At 48.9% G+C, this 16413-nt stretch overlaps 1 protein-coding gene and 2 non-coding genes across 5 annotated transcripts; all 3 read left to right on the forward strand.

The window, feature by feature from the left end:
* The first annotated feature begins 491 nt into the window (after nucleotides 1–491).
* Rdm1 (RAD52 motif containing 1) lies at nucleotides 492–10391 on the forward strand. 3 transcript variants are annotated; one of them, XR_012912284.1, is made up of 9 exons: nucleotides 492–639; nucleotides 1436–1648; nucleotides 1881–2060; nucleotides 3758–3880; nucleotides 4278–4440; nucleotides 6106–6204; nucleotides 6972–7057; nucleotides 9671–9891; nucleotides 10055–10391. XR_012912284.1 is itself a non-coding variant. In XM_075990624.1 (8 exons), exons 2-8 carry the CDS (start codon nucleotides 1553–1555, stop codon nucleotides 9749–9751), a joined length of 828 nt encoding a protein of 275 aa, XP_075846739.1. In that variant the 5' UTR covers nucleotides 492–639; nucleotides 1436–1552; the 3' UTR covers nucleotides 9752–10391. The 3 variants fall into 3 exon arrangements, 1 of the variants encoding a protein (XP_075846739.1); XR_012912283.1 differs by having other exon boundaries at nucleotides 493–639; nucleotides 9671–9825; XM_075990624.1 differs by having other exon boundaries at nucleotides 9671–10391.
* LOC142832096 (U2 spliceosomal RNA) lies at nucleotides 673–863 on the forward strand. The gene has a single exon (XR_012907181.1). It is a non-coding gene; the product is annotated as a U2 spliceosomal RNA (small nuclear RNA).
* Nucleotides 10392–16222: 5831 nt separating the features above from the next.
* Nucleotides 16223–16413, forward strand: LOC142832093 (U2 spliceosomal RNA). Its single transcript, XR_012907178.1, has one exon. It is a non-coding gene; the product is annotated as a U2 spliceosomal RNA (small nuclear RNA).

The following is a 16413-nucleotide window of genomic DNA, read 5'->3' on the forward strand; positions in this document are numbered from 1 at the left end:
TTTAGTATATTTTAGATTTATATATTATGTGTATTAATGTTTTTTCTGTATGTGTGTGTGTCGGTTAGCTCCCCTGGAACTGAAGGTTTACATATATACATACATATATATGCTAGAAATCGAAAGACCCGTTTACTCAAGAATCCTTCTATCCCTTGAGCTGGTCAAAGTGTGTATCCTCCGAGGGTTATACTCACCATCGAAGCCCTACCCAAACCCATTGTTGATCTTGCCGCTTCACAACAAAACACTCTGAACCATATATAAAGTGAGGGGGACAGGAAATGGAAAGGGAAGGGAGAAAGAGTGAGAGTACTTGTTGTGGTGGCTACTGCCAATTCTGTGTCTGAAAGATTGCGAAGAACCTGGTAGAAAAGCTGAGAGAGACCAGCCTTCACGGGGGCCCTCTGCAGTGCAGAGACAGAACGCGTACTGGGCGGGGCATGCAAATGAGGCCGTGGCCGAGGCTCCCAGGAACTCTGGGAGCGAAAAGGACAACGAAAACTCCTCGGCCCACGCGATCTCACAGGATTTCCCTGGAAACGAGGCGGTGTCAGGATAGAGCAGGAGAGTCGGCGTCGGGCGCGTGTCCGCGGGTGCGTGAGCGTGGAGAACCGCGATGTAAATGTGTGCGCGGAGGTGAGTGTAGGGGGCGCGTGTGTTTGGCAAGTTATCGCTTCTCGGCCTTTTGGCTAAGATCAAGTGTAGTATCTGTTCTTATCAGTTTAATATCTGATACGTCCTCTATCCGAGGACAATATATTAAATGGATTTTTGGAACTAGGAGTTGGAATAGGAGCTTGCTCCGTCCACTCCACGCATCGACCTGGTATTGCAGTACCTCCAGGAACGGTGCAACCCCTCGGGGACATTAAAAGGTTCAAAGTGAGAACAGCTAGCCTCGTGTTTGTAATGACAATTAGTATGCTTGCTCGTCTTGGTGGGTTTCCCAAGGCCTTGAGATTATTGCGCAAGCATTTTTCTGCCCTATGATCCGTTTGTTGCAAGCAGTCTGTATAAAATTATAGTCAACTAAACAACATGAGAGACTAGGGTCTTGGTTAGGACTCTTGTCTCTACAAAGGTAACTGACTTTAAACTCTTTGTTTCTAAAGTGGTTATGGTTAAATGGGATTGATTTTGTCTTTAGGCTTGATGCGACATTACACATGTGAGAATAAGTTTTAACGTTGTTCATTTAAAGATGCTCACGCATTTAATCCCCAACATTCAGGAGGCAGAGGCAGGCGGATCTTTGTGAGTTCAAGCCCAGCCTGGTCTACAGAGCTAGTTCCTGAACAGGCTCCCAAACTACAGAGAAACCCTGTCTCGAGAAACAAAAAAAAAAAAAAAAAAAAAAAAAAGATGTCAGTAGGGTGTGTCCAAATATGTGTAGGGACTGGCACTGAAATACCTGCTCTGTGTTAAATTTTAGGAAAGCGAAAGCCGTGGAGCCTGGGCTCCGCCCCGTCCTCATCTAGCGCCGCCCCTTCTGTGCTACTCCTAATTGGAAGTTCGCGGTAGTTCCTTGCGCAGGCGCAGTGGCTTTACCATGGCGGAGTTGATTTCTTTCGCTGTTCCCACCCAGAGTGACAAAGTTTTGTTGGTGTGGGAGCTAAGCGCCGGTCCCCCAGCTGAGGCCTTAATTGTGAGTGGCCGCGCGGAGGGAAGGGAGGAGGGAACCGGACGGGGGCCCGCGCGGAGGGGGACCCGGTTGTTGGTGAGCCAAGCGTGCGCCCTTAGCCACCCGCGCTTGTCTCCTCGGAGGAAGCCCCTGTTCCTCCGGGGACAAGTGCTCCGCGTGGAGAGGGCGGGGACTCGTGGGAGCTGGGTTTTCTCGGTGGCTGGAGATGAGCACTCACGTCCTGGGCCTCCCACAGCATTCTCTGTCCACAGTGTTCTCCCAGTTTGGCCTTCTGTATTCAGTCCGAGTCTTCCCGAACGCTGCCGTGGCTCGCCCTGGTTTCTATGCCATCATCAAGTTTTACTCATCGAGGGACGCGCAGAAAGCCCAAAAGGCATGTGACGGGAAGCCTCTTTTTCAGACTTCGCCCGTGAAGGTGGGTGCAAATGCGGATCTGGAATGAAGTTCCCAGAACCACAGCGAGCTAGCGTTTGTGCGGCTCTCTGGTTTTACAGGGCGCTTCCAGGTGCGTTTTCGCTGAGCCTCCAGGCATTCCTAGATGAAGAAACTCAAACTCGGGATGGCTGGTAATACAAGGTTCATCATAATAGTAACTGATCAAACCCAAGTGTAACGATGAAAATCCCTCCTCATTATGTTGCCCCAAAATTTAAGAGATATTCATAAGCGTTTTCTATTTTATTTGGATTTAAAATGTGAGTTTGATAAACGGATAGCTGTAACATGACGGATGCTTGATTGTCTTCATTCTCAAACAGCCTGTCCAGAACCCCCTCAGGTTCTAGAAGCATCCTTATTAACCTCCACTCCATATTAACAGCAAACCACGTAGCTTGCCCAGAGCCGCAGGACAACATCTCATTTCCACTACCTGTGCTTTTCAGTTTCTGACTGGCTCCTTGATCTGCCTACTTGCTGCTGACCCATGGTCTGGTCTACTCTCGTCCCTATTGCTTTCCTCCTCCACTGACCCTTGATTGAATCGGAGAATTCTAGTCAGTAGTGATTCCAAGCGTATTATCTCTACTCTGTACACTGGTCAAGACCCTCTTCTCTCCTAGATCATCCTCTTCCGAGCACTGAAGTGATTGCCTGTCAGTCGTCCTTTAATTATTGGACTTTGTTTTCAGCCTGTGACCATGTCTCAGGTAGATATTGTATGTGGTACTGGGAAGATTACAAAGCACGAGTTACCGGTGCCCTTGGGACAATGACACCATTTCATAAGCCTTAGGTTTTGATAGAGTGGTGAAGGAAATAACAGGTAAGATACCAGGGCTGGAGAGATGGCTCAGTCACTAAGAGCACTGCCTGCTCTTCCGGAGGTCTCAAGTTTGATTCTCAGCACCCACATGATGGCTCGTAATCGCTTCTAGTAACTACAGTTCCTAGGGATTCCATATTCCCTTTCAGCCTGGGCACCAGGCATGCATGTGATTCACATGTGATCACAGTACCCAACCCTGTATCTAGGTGCCCAACTTGTAACAGGGGTTGTTGACTTGGAGCTGGGTGGCTGAAGGTTCATCTCATCTCCGTGTTCTTGGGTCATAATCTCAAGTAGCAACGACTAGATGGGAAACCCGGAACAATATCCTTGCTAACTCACAACCTGACTCTTTCTGCAGGGCTTCTTAGTTATTTTCTTCTGCTCTACACCCAGTTCACCAGTGCTCAGGCTTGAACCACGGACTTCCTGTATGCCAAGCAAACACCCCACCAACTGGGCTCTATCCCCAGCTCCCAGGGCAACCTCCACTTAACCAGGGATCCTAAAAATGACAGAGGACAGCACTGAGGCTTAGATGGGCAGATAGCATGCGTTTGGGGCTCACTTTGCACCAGAAGAGGGCACCAGACCTCATTACAGATGGTTGTGAGCCACCATGTGGTTGCTGGGAACTGAACTCAGGACCTCTGGAAGAGCAGCCAGTGCTCTTAACCTCTGAGCCATCTCTCCAGCCCTTGGGGCTCACTCTGATGCAGGACTCAGGCCATCCTTCCATCCACCTGACCCTCACTGTCACTTATGGAGCTGGAACTGATTGACCTCAGGTATCTCCAAGTTAGACTCTGCAGGCTGTGCAATTTCTGGGTCTCTCCTGACTGCAGGTTCGTCTCAGCACCAGACAGAAAGCACTGCGGCACCGGACCTTTGCCCTAAACAGCTCACGGTGCCAAGAATTGGCGAATTACTACTTTGGCTTCAATGGATGGTCAAAAAGGATCATCAGGGTAAGTGGCTCACCTTCCCCATTAGAATCCTAGACTTCGGGGAGGACGTCAGGGGCCAGCAAAGGTGAGGATAGGTGGATGTGTCTGAGAGTTAGGAAAACCCTTCCCAGTTCACTGGCTGATGGAGTCCATGGTTTCCCTAGTGGTCTGTGTGTTTAGTAAGACTTGACTGCCTGAAATGGCATTCTTCTGCAAATCTTACTTGCTCTGGAAGCTCTAGAATGCTCCAGCTGGGAGCTGGGACCTGGGATTTAGTTTTTATGTTTCTCCATTGGAATCTTAGGCAAGGTGGGGCTGGGGCTGAGTGGTGGAGAGCTGGCCTAGCAGCGGTGAAACCTTGGGTTTGGGTCTCAGAGGTAACGAAATCCTAGAAGGGCTTGAATCCAACCCCTCCCAGCTGCAGGAGCTCTCTGGAGCGGAGGACGGGGCTCTCACGGGGCCTGTGCAGAAGCGGAGCCTCAAGTTCTTCTGTGCTGTAGAGGTGGTTCTGCCGCCCTACGGGTGCAAGAGCCCCGGAGTCGGCATCGCTGAGGAGCCTCTGCACCAGCCGGAGGAGGAAGGTCTGTTCTCAGCGGAGGGAGGGCGGCAGGAGTGTGTCTCTCTGTCCTTCTGTCTTTTCTTCCATCTCTTCACTCTGTCAGCTACTAGTCAGGCCCTTTCATCGCCAGACTACTGAAGTCCTAGGCAGAATTTTTATGCCTTATAATGTAGATTTTCACGTAAGCACGTGCCTGACAAAACCCTTACATTCACAGTAGAACTGCCCTCCTGTCCTGAGGTTAGGGGAGGCGGGAACTCCTGTGCCTGTTGTTTTTGGTTAAGGACTTGCTTTGTGTTGAAATAATTGGTCAGAGTCCTTTATCTCAGCCTTCAGCTGTCCCAGCAGAAGTGGCTCAGAGTGTAAGAGAACAGACTGCTCTTGCAAAGGACCCACGTCAGGTGGCTGAACCCACCTGTCACTGCAGACCCAGTAGGGTGTCACGCCTCTCTTCTCCTCAGGCACCTGTACTAGTGACACAGAGAAACACACACAGACGCATCATTTATTGTTATTAACATTGCCATAAACTTCTGTATAGACACTCAGTCCTTTACCTACTAATGGAATGGCTCGAACAGACAAAAAAAGCCAATGTGAAAAGCTACTCCAATTGATTTTTTTTTAAGTTTTTAAAGATTTATTTATTTATTATGTATACAGTGTTCTGCCTAGAAGCCAGAAGAGGGCACCAGATCTCATTATAGATGGTTGTGAGCTACCATGTGGTTTCTGGAAATTGAACTCAGGACCTCTGGAAAAATGGCCGGTGCTCTTAACCTCTGGGCCACGTCTCCAGCCCCTAGTTTGTTTGTTTGTTTTTCTAGGCTTCATGGTTCTCAGCATGAGGGGTCCAAGTCAGATATAAAGTGTCAGTGGAGGGCGTGGGGTGGAGTCCTGAGACTGCTGGATAGATCGGGCCGGTCATCAACAGCATCACCTGACCGTGCTGGTGTGAGTCCAGCCCTGAGACTGCTCGATAGATCGGGCCAGTCATCAGCAGCATCACCTGACCGTGCTGGTGTGAGTCCAGCCCTGAGCTGCAGCACCTGTCTGTCATTTTGGAACTGGCCAGGGATAGGAGCCTTGTATCCGTTCCTCATTTGGACCCCATAGTTACTACATGAGGAACTTCAGAGCACACCAGGCCTGTAAGATAATGGGCCCTGTCCTTATGTGCGCTCAACAGAGCCATTCGGCAGCTCCTCGTGCTTTGCGCACCTTTAGTTACCCAAACAGTGATCTCAGACGGAATCATAAGTGAATTTTCTTTTTAAACAAAGAATAACCGCTATCCGTGTAAGTATTTACTTATGTTTTTATTTTTGGTGTACGATGCATTTGTGTGTAGTGTATGCGAATGTGTGTGTGCAGATAAGGTGTGTGTGGGCCTGTGTGTGTAAGCCCAGAAGCCAGAAGAAGGTGTTGGGTGTACTCTCCTCTTTATTCATTCGAGGTAAGGGCTCTCCCTGAACCTGGCGCTTGTCTTTCTTTGTGGCCAGCTAGCAGATAGCAGCCCCGTCTCAGCCCCACTCACTGCTGGGATTGCAGACATGCGCAGGGTCAGGCCCAGCTGTTACACAGGCATCATATGCAAACACTGGTCCTCGTGCTTCTACAGCAAACACAGAGCCCCTCGGCAGTCCCCTTTCAGGTATGTGAAATCCATCTGTGTGGTTGGCTCCAGGACAGTCCTCGTTTCTGATGAAGAGGAAGACCGCGCAGAAGCTCGCAATCCAGAGCGCTTTGGCAGATGCCTTCCAGAAGCTGGCCATCGTGGTTCTGGGTGAGCCTCTCTCAGTTATTCGGAGCGCTTGAATCTTGGCGAGCTGAAAGTTCATTTTAAAATACAAACAGTATGAAAATGCTGCTATCCGGAACATTCCAGATTATGCTTTCATTCGTGCGACTCTCCCACAGCGCTGGTCTCGGGTTGGTTCTTTGTCATGTATAGGAGAAAAGTGGCAGCAAACGCTCTTGTTCCTCGGGTATCGATGTCAAGGATTTGCCTTGTCACTGCAGGCCCTGCTCCTTTGCTTGCCTGGCACTAAGAGAGTTGATGAGTTTTGGACATTTGGGTTTGCGTACCGACTTCCTGTGTCATAGCTAGAGTGACCTGTAAACATGTAGGGTTACTAAGCTGCCCTCCATCTCAGGCTAGAGGGTGTCCCCATCTCCTGGGGACACCATTAGAGAGAATGAAGTGACGGTTCTGTTAATAACTGCACTGTGAGATGTGGCATCTCTGGAGACATGCTCTAGCCTCTAGAGACCGTAAGCACTCATTGGTGCGACTGTGTTTGATGTGGAAGTTTGAGAACAAGAAGAACCCTGAGGGGCTGGAGAGATGGCTCAGTGGTTAAGAGCACTGCCTGCTCTTCCAAAGGTCCTGAGTTCAATTCCCAGCAACCACGTGGTGGCTCACAACCATCTGTAATGAGGTCTGGTGCCCTCTTCTGGTCTGCAGGCATACAAGCAGACAGAATACTGTATAAATAATAAATAAATATTAAAAAAAAAAAAAGAACCCTGAATTGAGCCTCTCGCTTTCAGAAAGTGGCAAGGTCGCGGTGGAGTACAGACCTGGTGAAGAGTCCATCGATGCCGAAAGTGAAGAAGACCTGCAGAGCTTAATCCAGGTGCGTGGGGGCCTGAGCCCTGGGTGTCCCTAGCTGGGGTAGTCAGGACCCACGCAGCAGCAGGACTGCACTGTGCAGCATTCTCAAGGAAATGCATTGAAGTACAGGCAGTTTGGGGGCTTTTCCTGAACTACTAGCCCTGTCCTCTGCCCCCTTGGGTGGAGTCTGAAGAGAACTGAGCTCACTAAGAGCTTGACTATAACTGTGGCCCCAGGATGGGTGGGAGGTTCCTGCTCCAGGAAGCCAGGCTGCGTGAGCAGTGGTTTCTCCAGAATGTTCTTTTTTTTTTTTTTTTTTTTTTTTTTGGTTTTCAAGACAGGGTTTCTTGAGCCTGTCCTGGAACTAGCTCTTGTAGACCAGGCTGGTCTCGAACTCACAGAGATCCGCCTGCCTCTGCCTCCCGAGTGCTGGGATTAAAGGCATGCGCCACCACTGCCCGGCTCTCCAGAATTTTCTGCATGACTCCCAAGAACACGCGGAACAGGGCAGTTCGCTGATGTGTGCCACCAGGGAACTGTCTCTAATACGGTGTGGTATTTAAACCCCTGCATTTCCCCATCTCTCCAGAAGAAGACCTTTCTATAATTTTTTTGTTTTTGATTCTTTTTGGTTATATAATGACAGACTTATAGGAATGTCTTCAGCAAAAAATGACAGAGGATAGGCTGCCATTTTTGTCTCAAGGAAGCAGCCACGATTACATAGACGATTCCTTTCCAGCAGTAGTGGCCAATGTGTGTCTGTCTCTCGAGAATGTCCTGTGGGGATTTTTTGTTTTTTGTTTTTCTCGAGACAGGGTTTCTCTGTGGCTTTGGAGCCTGTCCTGGAACTAGCTCTTGTAGACCAGGTTGGCCTCGAACTCACAGAGATCCACCTGCCTCTGCCTCCCGAATGCTGGGATTAAAGGCATTGCGCCACCACTGCCCAGCTTCATGTGGGGATTTTTTATTTTTTTTTATTTTTTATTTTTTTATTTTTTTTGGTTTTTCGAGACAGGGTTTCTCTGTGGTTTTGGAGCCTGTCCTGGAACTAGCTCTTGTAGACCAGGCTGGTCTCGAACTCACAGAGATCCGCCTGCCTCTGCCTCCCGAGTGCTGGGATTAAAGGCGTGCGCCACCACCGCCCAGCTACGTGGGGATTTTTGATCACCTAACGTTCCCCAGGACTTTGAAGTGATTTTCTTTGAACGGGTAGAGTGGCCGCCATCTCAGAAAGTAAAGTTTCTCCATGGAGAGCAATAGTTTAGTTCAGCTTCAGCAGGAATCTCCTGGGCAAGTGTTTCTCCGTGGCTCTCTCTTCTCCCTGGAAGGAATTCAGTGGAGACACAAGGCAAACAGAAGCTTGGTCAGCAGCAAGGCGGTGTCACCCAGAGAGGTTAGGGCAGTCTGCAGCCAAGTGAGAAAGTTGTGAGGATAGTAGTAGCCCTTGGGCTGTGGTGTTCATTTACTCTTTTTTTTTTTTTTAACAGTTTTACTGTGTAGCCCTGGCTGTCTTGGAAGTAGCTCTGTAGACCAGGCTGGCCTCGAACTCACAGAGATCCACCTGCCTCTGCCTCCTGAGTGCTGGGATTAAAGATGTGCACCACCACTTCCCAGAAAGAAGTCTAGCCTTTGCCCTGTGTGATGGCGAATTTAATTTCAATACTCAGGAGGCAGAGGCAGGCAGATTTCTGTGAGTTTGGGGCCAGCCTGGGTCTATAGAGTGAGTTCCAGGACAGCTAGGGCTACACAGTGAGACACTGTCTCAAAGGCAAGTGAACCGGGGCTGGAGAGATGGCTCAGTGGTTAAGAGCATTGCCTGCTCTTCCAAAGGTCCTGAGTTCAATTCCCAGCAACCACATGGTGGCTCACAACTATCGCCCTCTTCTGGCCTTCAGGCATACACGCAGACAGAATATTGTATACATGATAAATAAATTAATAATAATAACAAGCAAACCAAAAAGTACAAAAAGTAAAAACAAGTCCGTCTCTCTGGAAGAGTCTCTCGGACTCTGGAATCAGTTTGTGCAGTAGATTCGCCAATAGAGAGGGGACTATCAGAATGACTTCCACTTTAAAACACACCACTGTGTGCCCAGCTATGTCAGGGCACGGGTATGGTTGGTTATGGGCACATGAGTGCAGATGCCCCAGGAGGCCAGAGGCATCAGGTCTTTGGAGCCAGAATAGCAAGTGGTTGCGAGCCACACCTTGTGGGTCCTGGAAACCACTCTCAGGACCTCTGGGAGAGCAGCATGTGATCTTAACTGCTGAGCCACCTCTCCTGCAAACCATAATACAGCTTAGAAAAGCAGCTCCAGAAGTCAGCCAGGCATCTTCTCTGTGTTGCTTTGTGAGGTGGATCTCTGTGACGTGGTAGCCATTCCCCTGAGTCAGCGTGGTATGCAGATGTTTTCCCAGGCCAGTGGGAAGGCTCTCAACTCTGATAGAAACTTTCTGGCTGAATTACCCACCCCCAAATCCCTCTGCAGAAGTTTAGGAGAAATCACAGATTCTATCCTGGATCAGCCCACGCAGCAGTGAGTTGGGAACCATGGTTAGGGAATATCAACCCCAGAGTGACCGCAGAGTGTCCTCTCCACCGCCCTGGTGGGCCTTCTTCATCCTGCAGGTCAACTGCCTTCAGCCTGGCCAAAGGGAGGAAGAATGTCTCTCAGATTTTAGCTTGGAAGAAGATGAACTGAATCTATAAGAACTGCACCAACGCTACTGACTGTCACAGGCCCTGCCCTCTGACTTTCGTGGGAAGTTCTACATGTCTGACCAGTGAGCTGCTGACATCCCCGAACACCCAAGAGTGTGGCCCAAATCCTGCCCGGCGGCTTGGAAGAGGTCTAGGGGAGGCTCGAGCCCTGTCATAATGGTGGGAAAAGGTCCCTGTGCAGAATGGAACTGGGCCGCAGTATAACACAGGCTGCCTGTCTCTTGGGTCCATTACTCCCTCATCAATGTCTGCGCCATAACAGAAGTTTACAACCGTTTGTTTTTATTCCAGGATACCAGTTTCTTTGGGGAGCAATACCGTGTGTGCTGGTTTGAAAGAAAATGTCCCCCCACCCCCCAAGGAGAAGCACTGTTTGGAGGTGTGGCCTTATTGGAGTGGGCGTGGTCTTGTGGATGAACTGTGTTACTGTGGGGGCGGGGTTGAGGTCTTCTCAAGTGTCACTCAATGTGGTAATCAACTTCCTGCTGCCTTCTGGTGAAGACGTGTCACTCTCAGCTCCAGAACCACGTCTGCCTGCACGCTGCCATGCTCCCTGTCGTGATGATAACAGACTGGACCTCTGAACTGTAAACAAGCCACCCCAATTAAATGTTTTCTTTATAAGACACCGTGCTGTGGTCATGGTGTCTCTTCACAGAAATAGAAACTGTAAGGCGTCCTGAATCGGATTAGTTCGCTGTTCCACCCCAGAGTGTGCCGCGCTGACCCATAGCTCCCGAAACTCCCAAAGGTGGTTCCGGTGATGGAGTGGGTCAGAACAGGGCTCTGCTGAAATAATCGGTGTCAGCCACTAAGAGGAGGTTCTCAGGACAAAAGGCAGGGAATCAGGCAAAGTCAGGAAATAGAGGGTGAAGGTGAAGAGGGGAGTATTCGCCCTGAGGTGGGGAGGGAGGGATGACTAGGGCTACCTCTGGATAGAGAGGACACAGACGTTCCCATGGGCACATTGGCTTATAAAGGAAACTGGGAAACCCTGTTAGGAAGAGGCATTCAGTTTTCACTGGGTGTGTTAATTAGGTGAGCCAAAGGGGGCTTTTGATTGCTGAACTTCAGTACTTTGATAGCTGGGCCTTGGTAGGCGGCCTCAGGAGGAGGAAGTGGCCAAATAAGGGAATAGACCTTGGTGGCTAGCTTTAGGGTTGTGATCTACTGGTTTTTAGCAAGGCAGAGGGAATGGGAGAGAGGCAGGGGTGCTAGAGCCACGTTTGGAGTGGGTATATTAGATTCTAGTTAGCAGCAGAGACTCCATTTGTCCCAGCCTGCCATTCTGCCCTGAGCTGCTACCCACAATTTCTTGAGGCTAGATGGCAGTCCCCCCCCAAAACCCCTCACACTGGTGTAACCCACAATCCACCCCCTTCTGGTTGGTTGGCCCAGAGCCTGTCTGAACCACTGAGCCACAGAACTCCCTGATAGGCTGCAAGTGTGTCACCATGGAAAGCCCCCAATCACTTCTCCCCGTATTAGGACTGGATGGGACCTGGGAGCTCTTTGTAATTTTCCCCTTTTAAACTGGAACTCGCTCTGTAGACCAAGTTGGCCTTAAACTCACAGAGATCTTCCTGCCTCTATCTCCTGGATGCTGGGATTAAAGTTGTGTGCCACTACACCCAGCTCTCAAAAAGTATTTTTTACTCTGTTCTGGGAGGGCAGAAGAGGGCATCAGATTCCCTGAGCCAAATTTATAGACAGTTGTAAGGCTGCTGGCCCAAGGGCTGGGCACTGAACTCTGGGTCTTCTGACACAGCAGTTAGTGCTCTGAACTGCTGTGCCGTCTTGCCAGCTCCCACAACACTCCCTTCACACACTTTTGGAAACAGGTTCTCTTGTAACCTTGTGATGGCTGATGTTCTGTTGATGGTTTACCTCATGTTTAAAAGTTTAAAATTACTGTGCTTAAGAGAACTATAAAGTGAAAAAGGACTTCCCAATGTTCAGGCTTTTAAGGTTAATTTTTGTAATAGTCTGGTCTTGATACAATTTTAACACAACTGTTGTTTATGCAAGGTCATAAGGTCATCTGCTATTCCTGCTTCTGTTAAACAGAAGCTTGTTTTGCTCAAGACAACCTTCTGCTTTTTTACATAGACGGAGTGTAAAGTTGTGTTGTTTGCCTTTATAAACCCCTGACTGAGGTGGCTTGGCACTGCCTTTGGGACTCCCGAGTCCCCATGTATACGTGGTGCCAGTATCTGATACTGAATAAAAGCCTCCTTTTTGTTAAAATTTATTCGTGGTCAGTCTGGTGGATCTCTGAACGTCCCAAACCCATAACGGTTTGGGCTGGTCTCTAATTATTTCTTTCCATTTTTAGAAGAAACAAGGACTGGTGAGATGGCTCAAAAGTTAAGAGCTGGCTGCTCTTTCAGAGGACCCAGGTTCAATTGCTAGCACCTACATGGCAGCTCACGACTCTCTGTGACTATAGTTCCAAAGGATTGGACATCCTCACACGAATGCACATAAAATTAAATAATTTTTTTAAAAAAATAGAGGGGCTGGAGAGATGGTTTAGTGGTTAAAAGCACTGACTTGCTCTTCCAGAGGTCCTGAGTTCAATTCCCAGCAATCACATGGTGGCTCACAACCATCTGTAATGAGACTTGGTGCCCTCTTCTGGCCTGCAGGGATACATTCAGGCAGATCACCGTATACATAATAAATAAACCTTAAAAAAAAAAAACAAAAAAACAGGGCTGGAGAGATGGCTCAGAGGTTAAGAGCATTGCCTGCTATTCCAAAGGACCTGAGTTCAATTCCCAGCAACCACATGGTGGCTCACAACCATCTGTAATGGGGTCTGGTGCCCTCTTCTGGCCTGCAGTCATACACAGACAGAATATTGTATGCATAATAAATAAATATTTAAAAAAACAAAATAAACAAATGGTAAAGACAGTGTCCTTCTGTAGCCTGGAACTCCTCAGTTCAGTGGGTCCTGAAAGTTTATTGTGTTGCCTGAATTTTCCAGTCTTCATTCTGTAAACTCTAGGATTATAGCAGTCCAACACTGTTTTGTAACAGTTTCTTCCAAAACCCCGCAGGAAGCTCCTTAAGCAGGAAGGCAAACAACTCAAAACAGCTTCAGGAAGTCACTGAAACTGACCAGACTCACTAGGCTCCTCCCTGCAGAGTAAACAAGCTGAAAGAGTCCCTCCTACACAAAGTAAAGCCCAGCTGCCCAACAGCTACCTGGAGCAGGTTTAGACCAATTGAGGCTCCTGGAAGGGATGCTCTTCAGCCTGTCGAGCTGCCTGCAGACTGTGCAGTGTGCTCCAGGTTCCCTGCTTTGTGAACTGTCACCCATGCTGGGGTGGTCGATGGTGATGCAGCTGTCTTTGAGTCGTTTCTGCTCCTGTAAGTAACCTCTCATCCAATAAAATAATGGCTCAGGAAAGCCACAGCTACATAGAGAACCCGTCTCAGAAAACAACAAAATCCTTCTTAGTTCAACAAATTGGACTTTGGTGGTATTCGTGTGTTCATCTGTCCTGGGACCCTGTCTGGGGTGGGAAGTTGTATGTTGTCTCCCCAGGAAGAGTTTTGTCACACAACAGCCATGTCTCTCTCTCTCTCTCTCTCTCTCTCTCTCTCTCTCTCTCTCTCTCTCTCTCTCTCTCGCTAATATGTGTATATAAGCATTTGTTGCATGTTTAACATATATTCTATCTCATACTCCCCCACCCTCCTTTTTCTCAGCTCTATCCCCACTCCTGTTCTATCATGTCTTACATACATGTATATATGTGGATCTATGTAAAATCTAGGAAGCATAGGGAAGAAAAAACGTTTGAGAGGCTTAATTTACTTAGATTATCTGCACTGTTTCTGCGGCAGACACTTAAGTTGGTTCTTAAGACTGAAAACAGTTGCATTGTAGATACACCACATTTTCTTTCTTTTCTTTTCTTAGTTATTTGTTTTTGTTTTTCAAGACAAGAGTTTCTTTGTGTAACAGCCCTGGCTGTCCTGAAACTCACTCTGTAGACCAGACTGGCCTCGAACTCAGACTGCTGGGATTAAAGCCGAGTGCCACCGCCGCTGGGTTTTTACCACGCGTTCTTCATCCATTCCGTGTTTTGTCACTGGGGACAGGTCCATAGCTTACTGTTGAGCATGGGCTGTAACAGACGACTGTGGAAGTGTGTCTGTGACGGGTAGGAACCCTTCATGTAAATACCCGGGGTAGCTCTGCTATGTGGGAATCTTAGTTCAAATAAACCGCAGTATTGACTTCCACAGCAGATAGGCTGGTTTGTATTTCCATCAGTGCTGTGTGAGAACTGTCTTCCCTCTACCTTCTTGGCCAGCATTTGTTCTTTTTGTTTCCGTTGTTTGCAGACTGTCTCACTGGATATCCTGGAACTCCTATATAGGTCTGGCTGGCCTCCATCTCAGAGATCACCTGCTTTTGCTCCTGAGTGCTTGGATTAAAGGTGGGAGCCAAATATGCTCGGTTCTATATTTGTTTTTTTTATTAAGGTTTTGTTTATTATTATGCATATGTGTGTGGTGTGTGAAGGTCGGCACTCTCATGCCGAGTATAAAGATCAATGAAGCTGGGCGGTGGTGGCGCATGCCTTTAATCCCAGCACTCGGGAGGCAGAGGCAGGCAGATCTCTGTGAGTTCGAGACCAGCCTGGTCTACAAGAGCTAGTTCCAGGACAGGCTCCAAAACCACAGAGAAACCCTGTCTCGAAAAACCAAAATAAAGCCGGGCGATGGTGGCGCACGCCTTTAATCCCAGCACTCGGGAGGCAGAGGCAGGCGGATCTCTGTGAGTTCGAGACCAGCCTGGTCTACAGAGCTAGTTCCAGGACAGGCTCCAAAGCCACAAAGAAACCCTGTCTCGAAAAACCAAAAAAAAAAAAAAATTAGTAGGATAGTTTCACTCTCTTTATCCTGGAAAATGAGGGCTTGCTCCCCCCATCTGTTCCTATCTAGAAACCCAAACTTCCCGTTAATATTCAGGCTATACTGGCCTGCCCTTGGGGTCCTGAGAGGCTGGTCCTCAGCTGCAGCCGCTAAGAGTGGTCCTCCTGTGCACGTTCGCTGGTTCACTTTTAAAGGGTCGGCTTTGCCCTACTCCAGTGTCTATCTCTTGCCTCTCTCCTCCCTTCTCTCTCTTTAGCTCACCTTACTTCCCCCCTCTTTAAACCCCCCACCCCGCTTGTACCCAGGGACTGGTCTCTGGCCACTTTCTCCTCTTCCAGTAAACCTCCGATGTGAGCCCTGTTGTATGGTATGACTCTCTCTGGCCGCTTTTAAATTATAGCGCTGTCCCAATTGACCCCAAACCTTAAGGCGCTCCCTTTGTTTCCAGATAGCTTAGCTTTTCACTGCACAGCACAGGCCTGACCCACCAGCCTGTCTGTTGATTGCTCACGATTAACAGGTGCCTGTGTGCCGCCGTGCCCTAAGTGAGGTTTTCCTGTTTTTCTTTTTTGAGAGCCTCACTATGGAGCCTTGGCTGATCTGGAACTCACTCACATAAACTAGTCTGGCTTCGAACTCCGTAAGAGATCTCTCCTGCCTCTGCCTTCCGAATGCTGGCATTACAGGCATGGACCTCTATCCTCGGCCCAGAGTGATGTTTATTCTGTTTGGCAGCTTTTTGTTTTTATTATTTATTTATTTATTTATTGGTTGTTTGGATGGTTGGGTTTTGTTTTTCGAAACAGAGTTTCTGTGTTAGCCCATGACTGTCCTGGAATGCGCTTTGTAGCCCACGTTGACCTAGAACTTGAGATCCACCAGCCTTTGCCTCCCCAGTGCGGGATTAAAGGCGTGCAAAACTACCATCCAATTAACTCTGTGTTAAAAAGGAATACGATCAGGTTGAGGCAGGATAATCACCGAAAATTTCAGGTCTGGGCTTCCATGTGAAAACAAGACAAAGAAGGAAAGAAAGGAACGAAGAGAGACAGGACGGGAAAAAACCCACAGAGAGCAACGTTTACAGCTGAAATTCCAAGGCCCCCCAGTCCAAGGCTCCGCCCACCCCTTGCCCGGATCTCCCCTCAGCCGCGGATCTCATCTCGGGGCCAAACGAAATGCCCAATGGACTAGATATGGGGCGGGGGAGTGTGGTAGGGAGGGACCCTTGTGGGTACCGTCAACTGTGAAATATTAAGAATCGGGCAGATGGGCGGGCGTTCGGAAAACGCTGTGCTGCGCAGCACAGACGGCATGCGCACTGGGCGGGGCATGCAAATAAGGCCGTGGCCGCGGCTCTCAGGAACTCTGGGAGCGAAAAGGACATCGATAACTTCTCGGCCCACGCTGGTCTCACAGGGTTTTCCCGAAGACGATGTGGCGGGCACGATAGACCAGAAGAATGGGTATCGGGCACGAGTCCGCGGGCGCGTGAGTGTGAACGACCGCGATGTGAATGTGTGTGCGCAGGTGAGTGTAGCGGGCGCGTGTGTCTGAGGAGTTATCGCTTCTCGGCCTTTTGGCTAAGATCAAGTGTAGTATCTGTTCTTATCAGTTTAATATCTGATACGTCCTCTATCCGAGGACAATATATTAAATGGATTTTTGGAACTAGGAGTTGGAATAGGAGCTTGCTCCGTCCACTCCACGCATCGACCTGGTATTGCAGTACCTCCAGGAACGGTGCACCCCCT

The sequence above is a fragment of the Microtus pennsylvanicus genome, chromosome 11, assembly GCF_037038515.1.
Source record: "Microtus pennsylvanicus isolate mMicPen1 chromosome 11, mMicPen1.hap1, whole genome shotgun sequence".
Taxonomy (NCBI): domain Eukaryota; kingdom Metazoa; phylum Chordata; class Mammalia; order Rodentia; family Cricetidae; genus Microtus; species Microtus pennsylvanicus.

Coding starts and splice junctions, on each gene's coding strand:
- Rdm1 (XM_075990624.1), top strand. CDS start 1,553: ATGGCGGAGTTGATTTCTTTCGCTGTTCCCACCCAGAGTGACAAAGTT. Junction 3,881..4,277: donor GGTCAAAAAGGATCATCAGG/GTAAGTGGCTCA, acceptor AACCCCTCCCAG/CTGCAGGAGCTCTCTGGAGC. Junction 4,441..6,105: donor GCACCAGCCGGAGGAGGAAG/GTCTGTTCTCAG, acceptor GGTTGGCTCCAG/GACAGTCCTCGTTTCTGATG.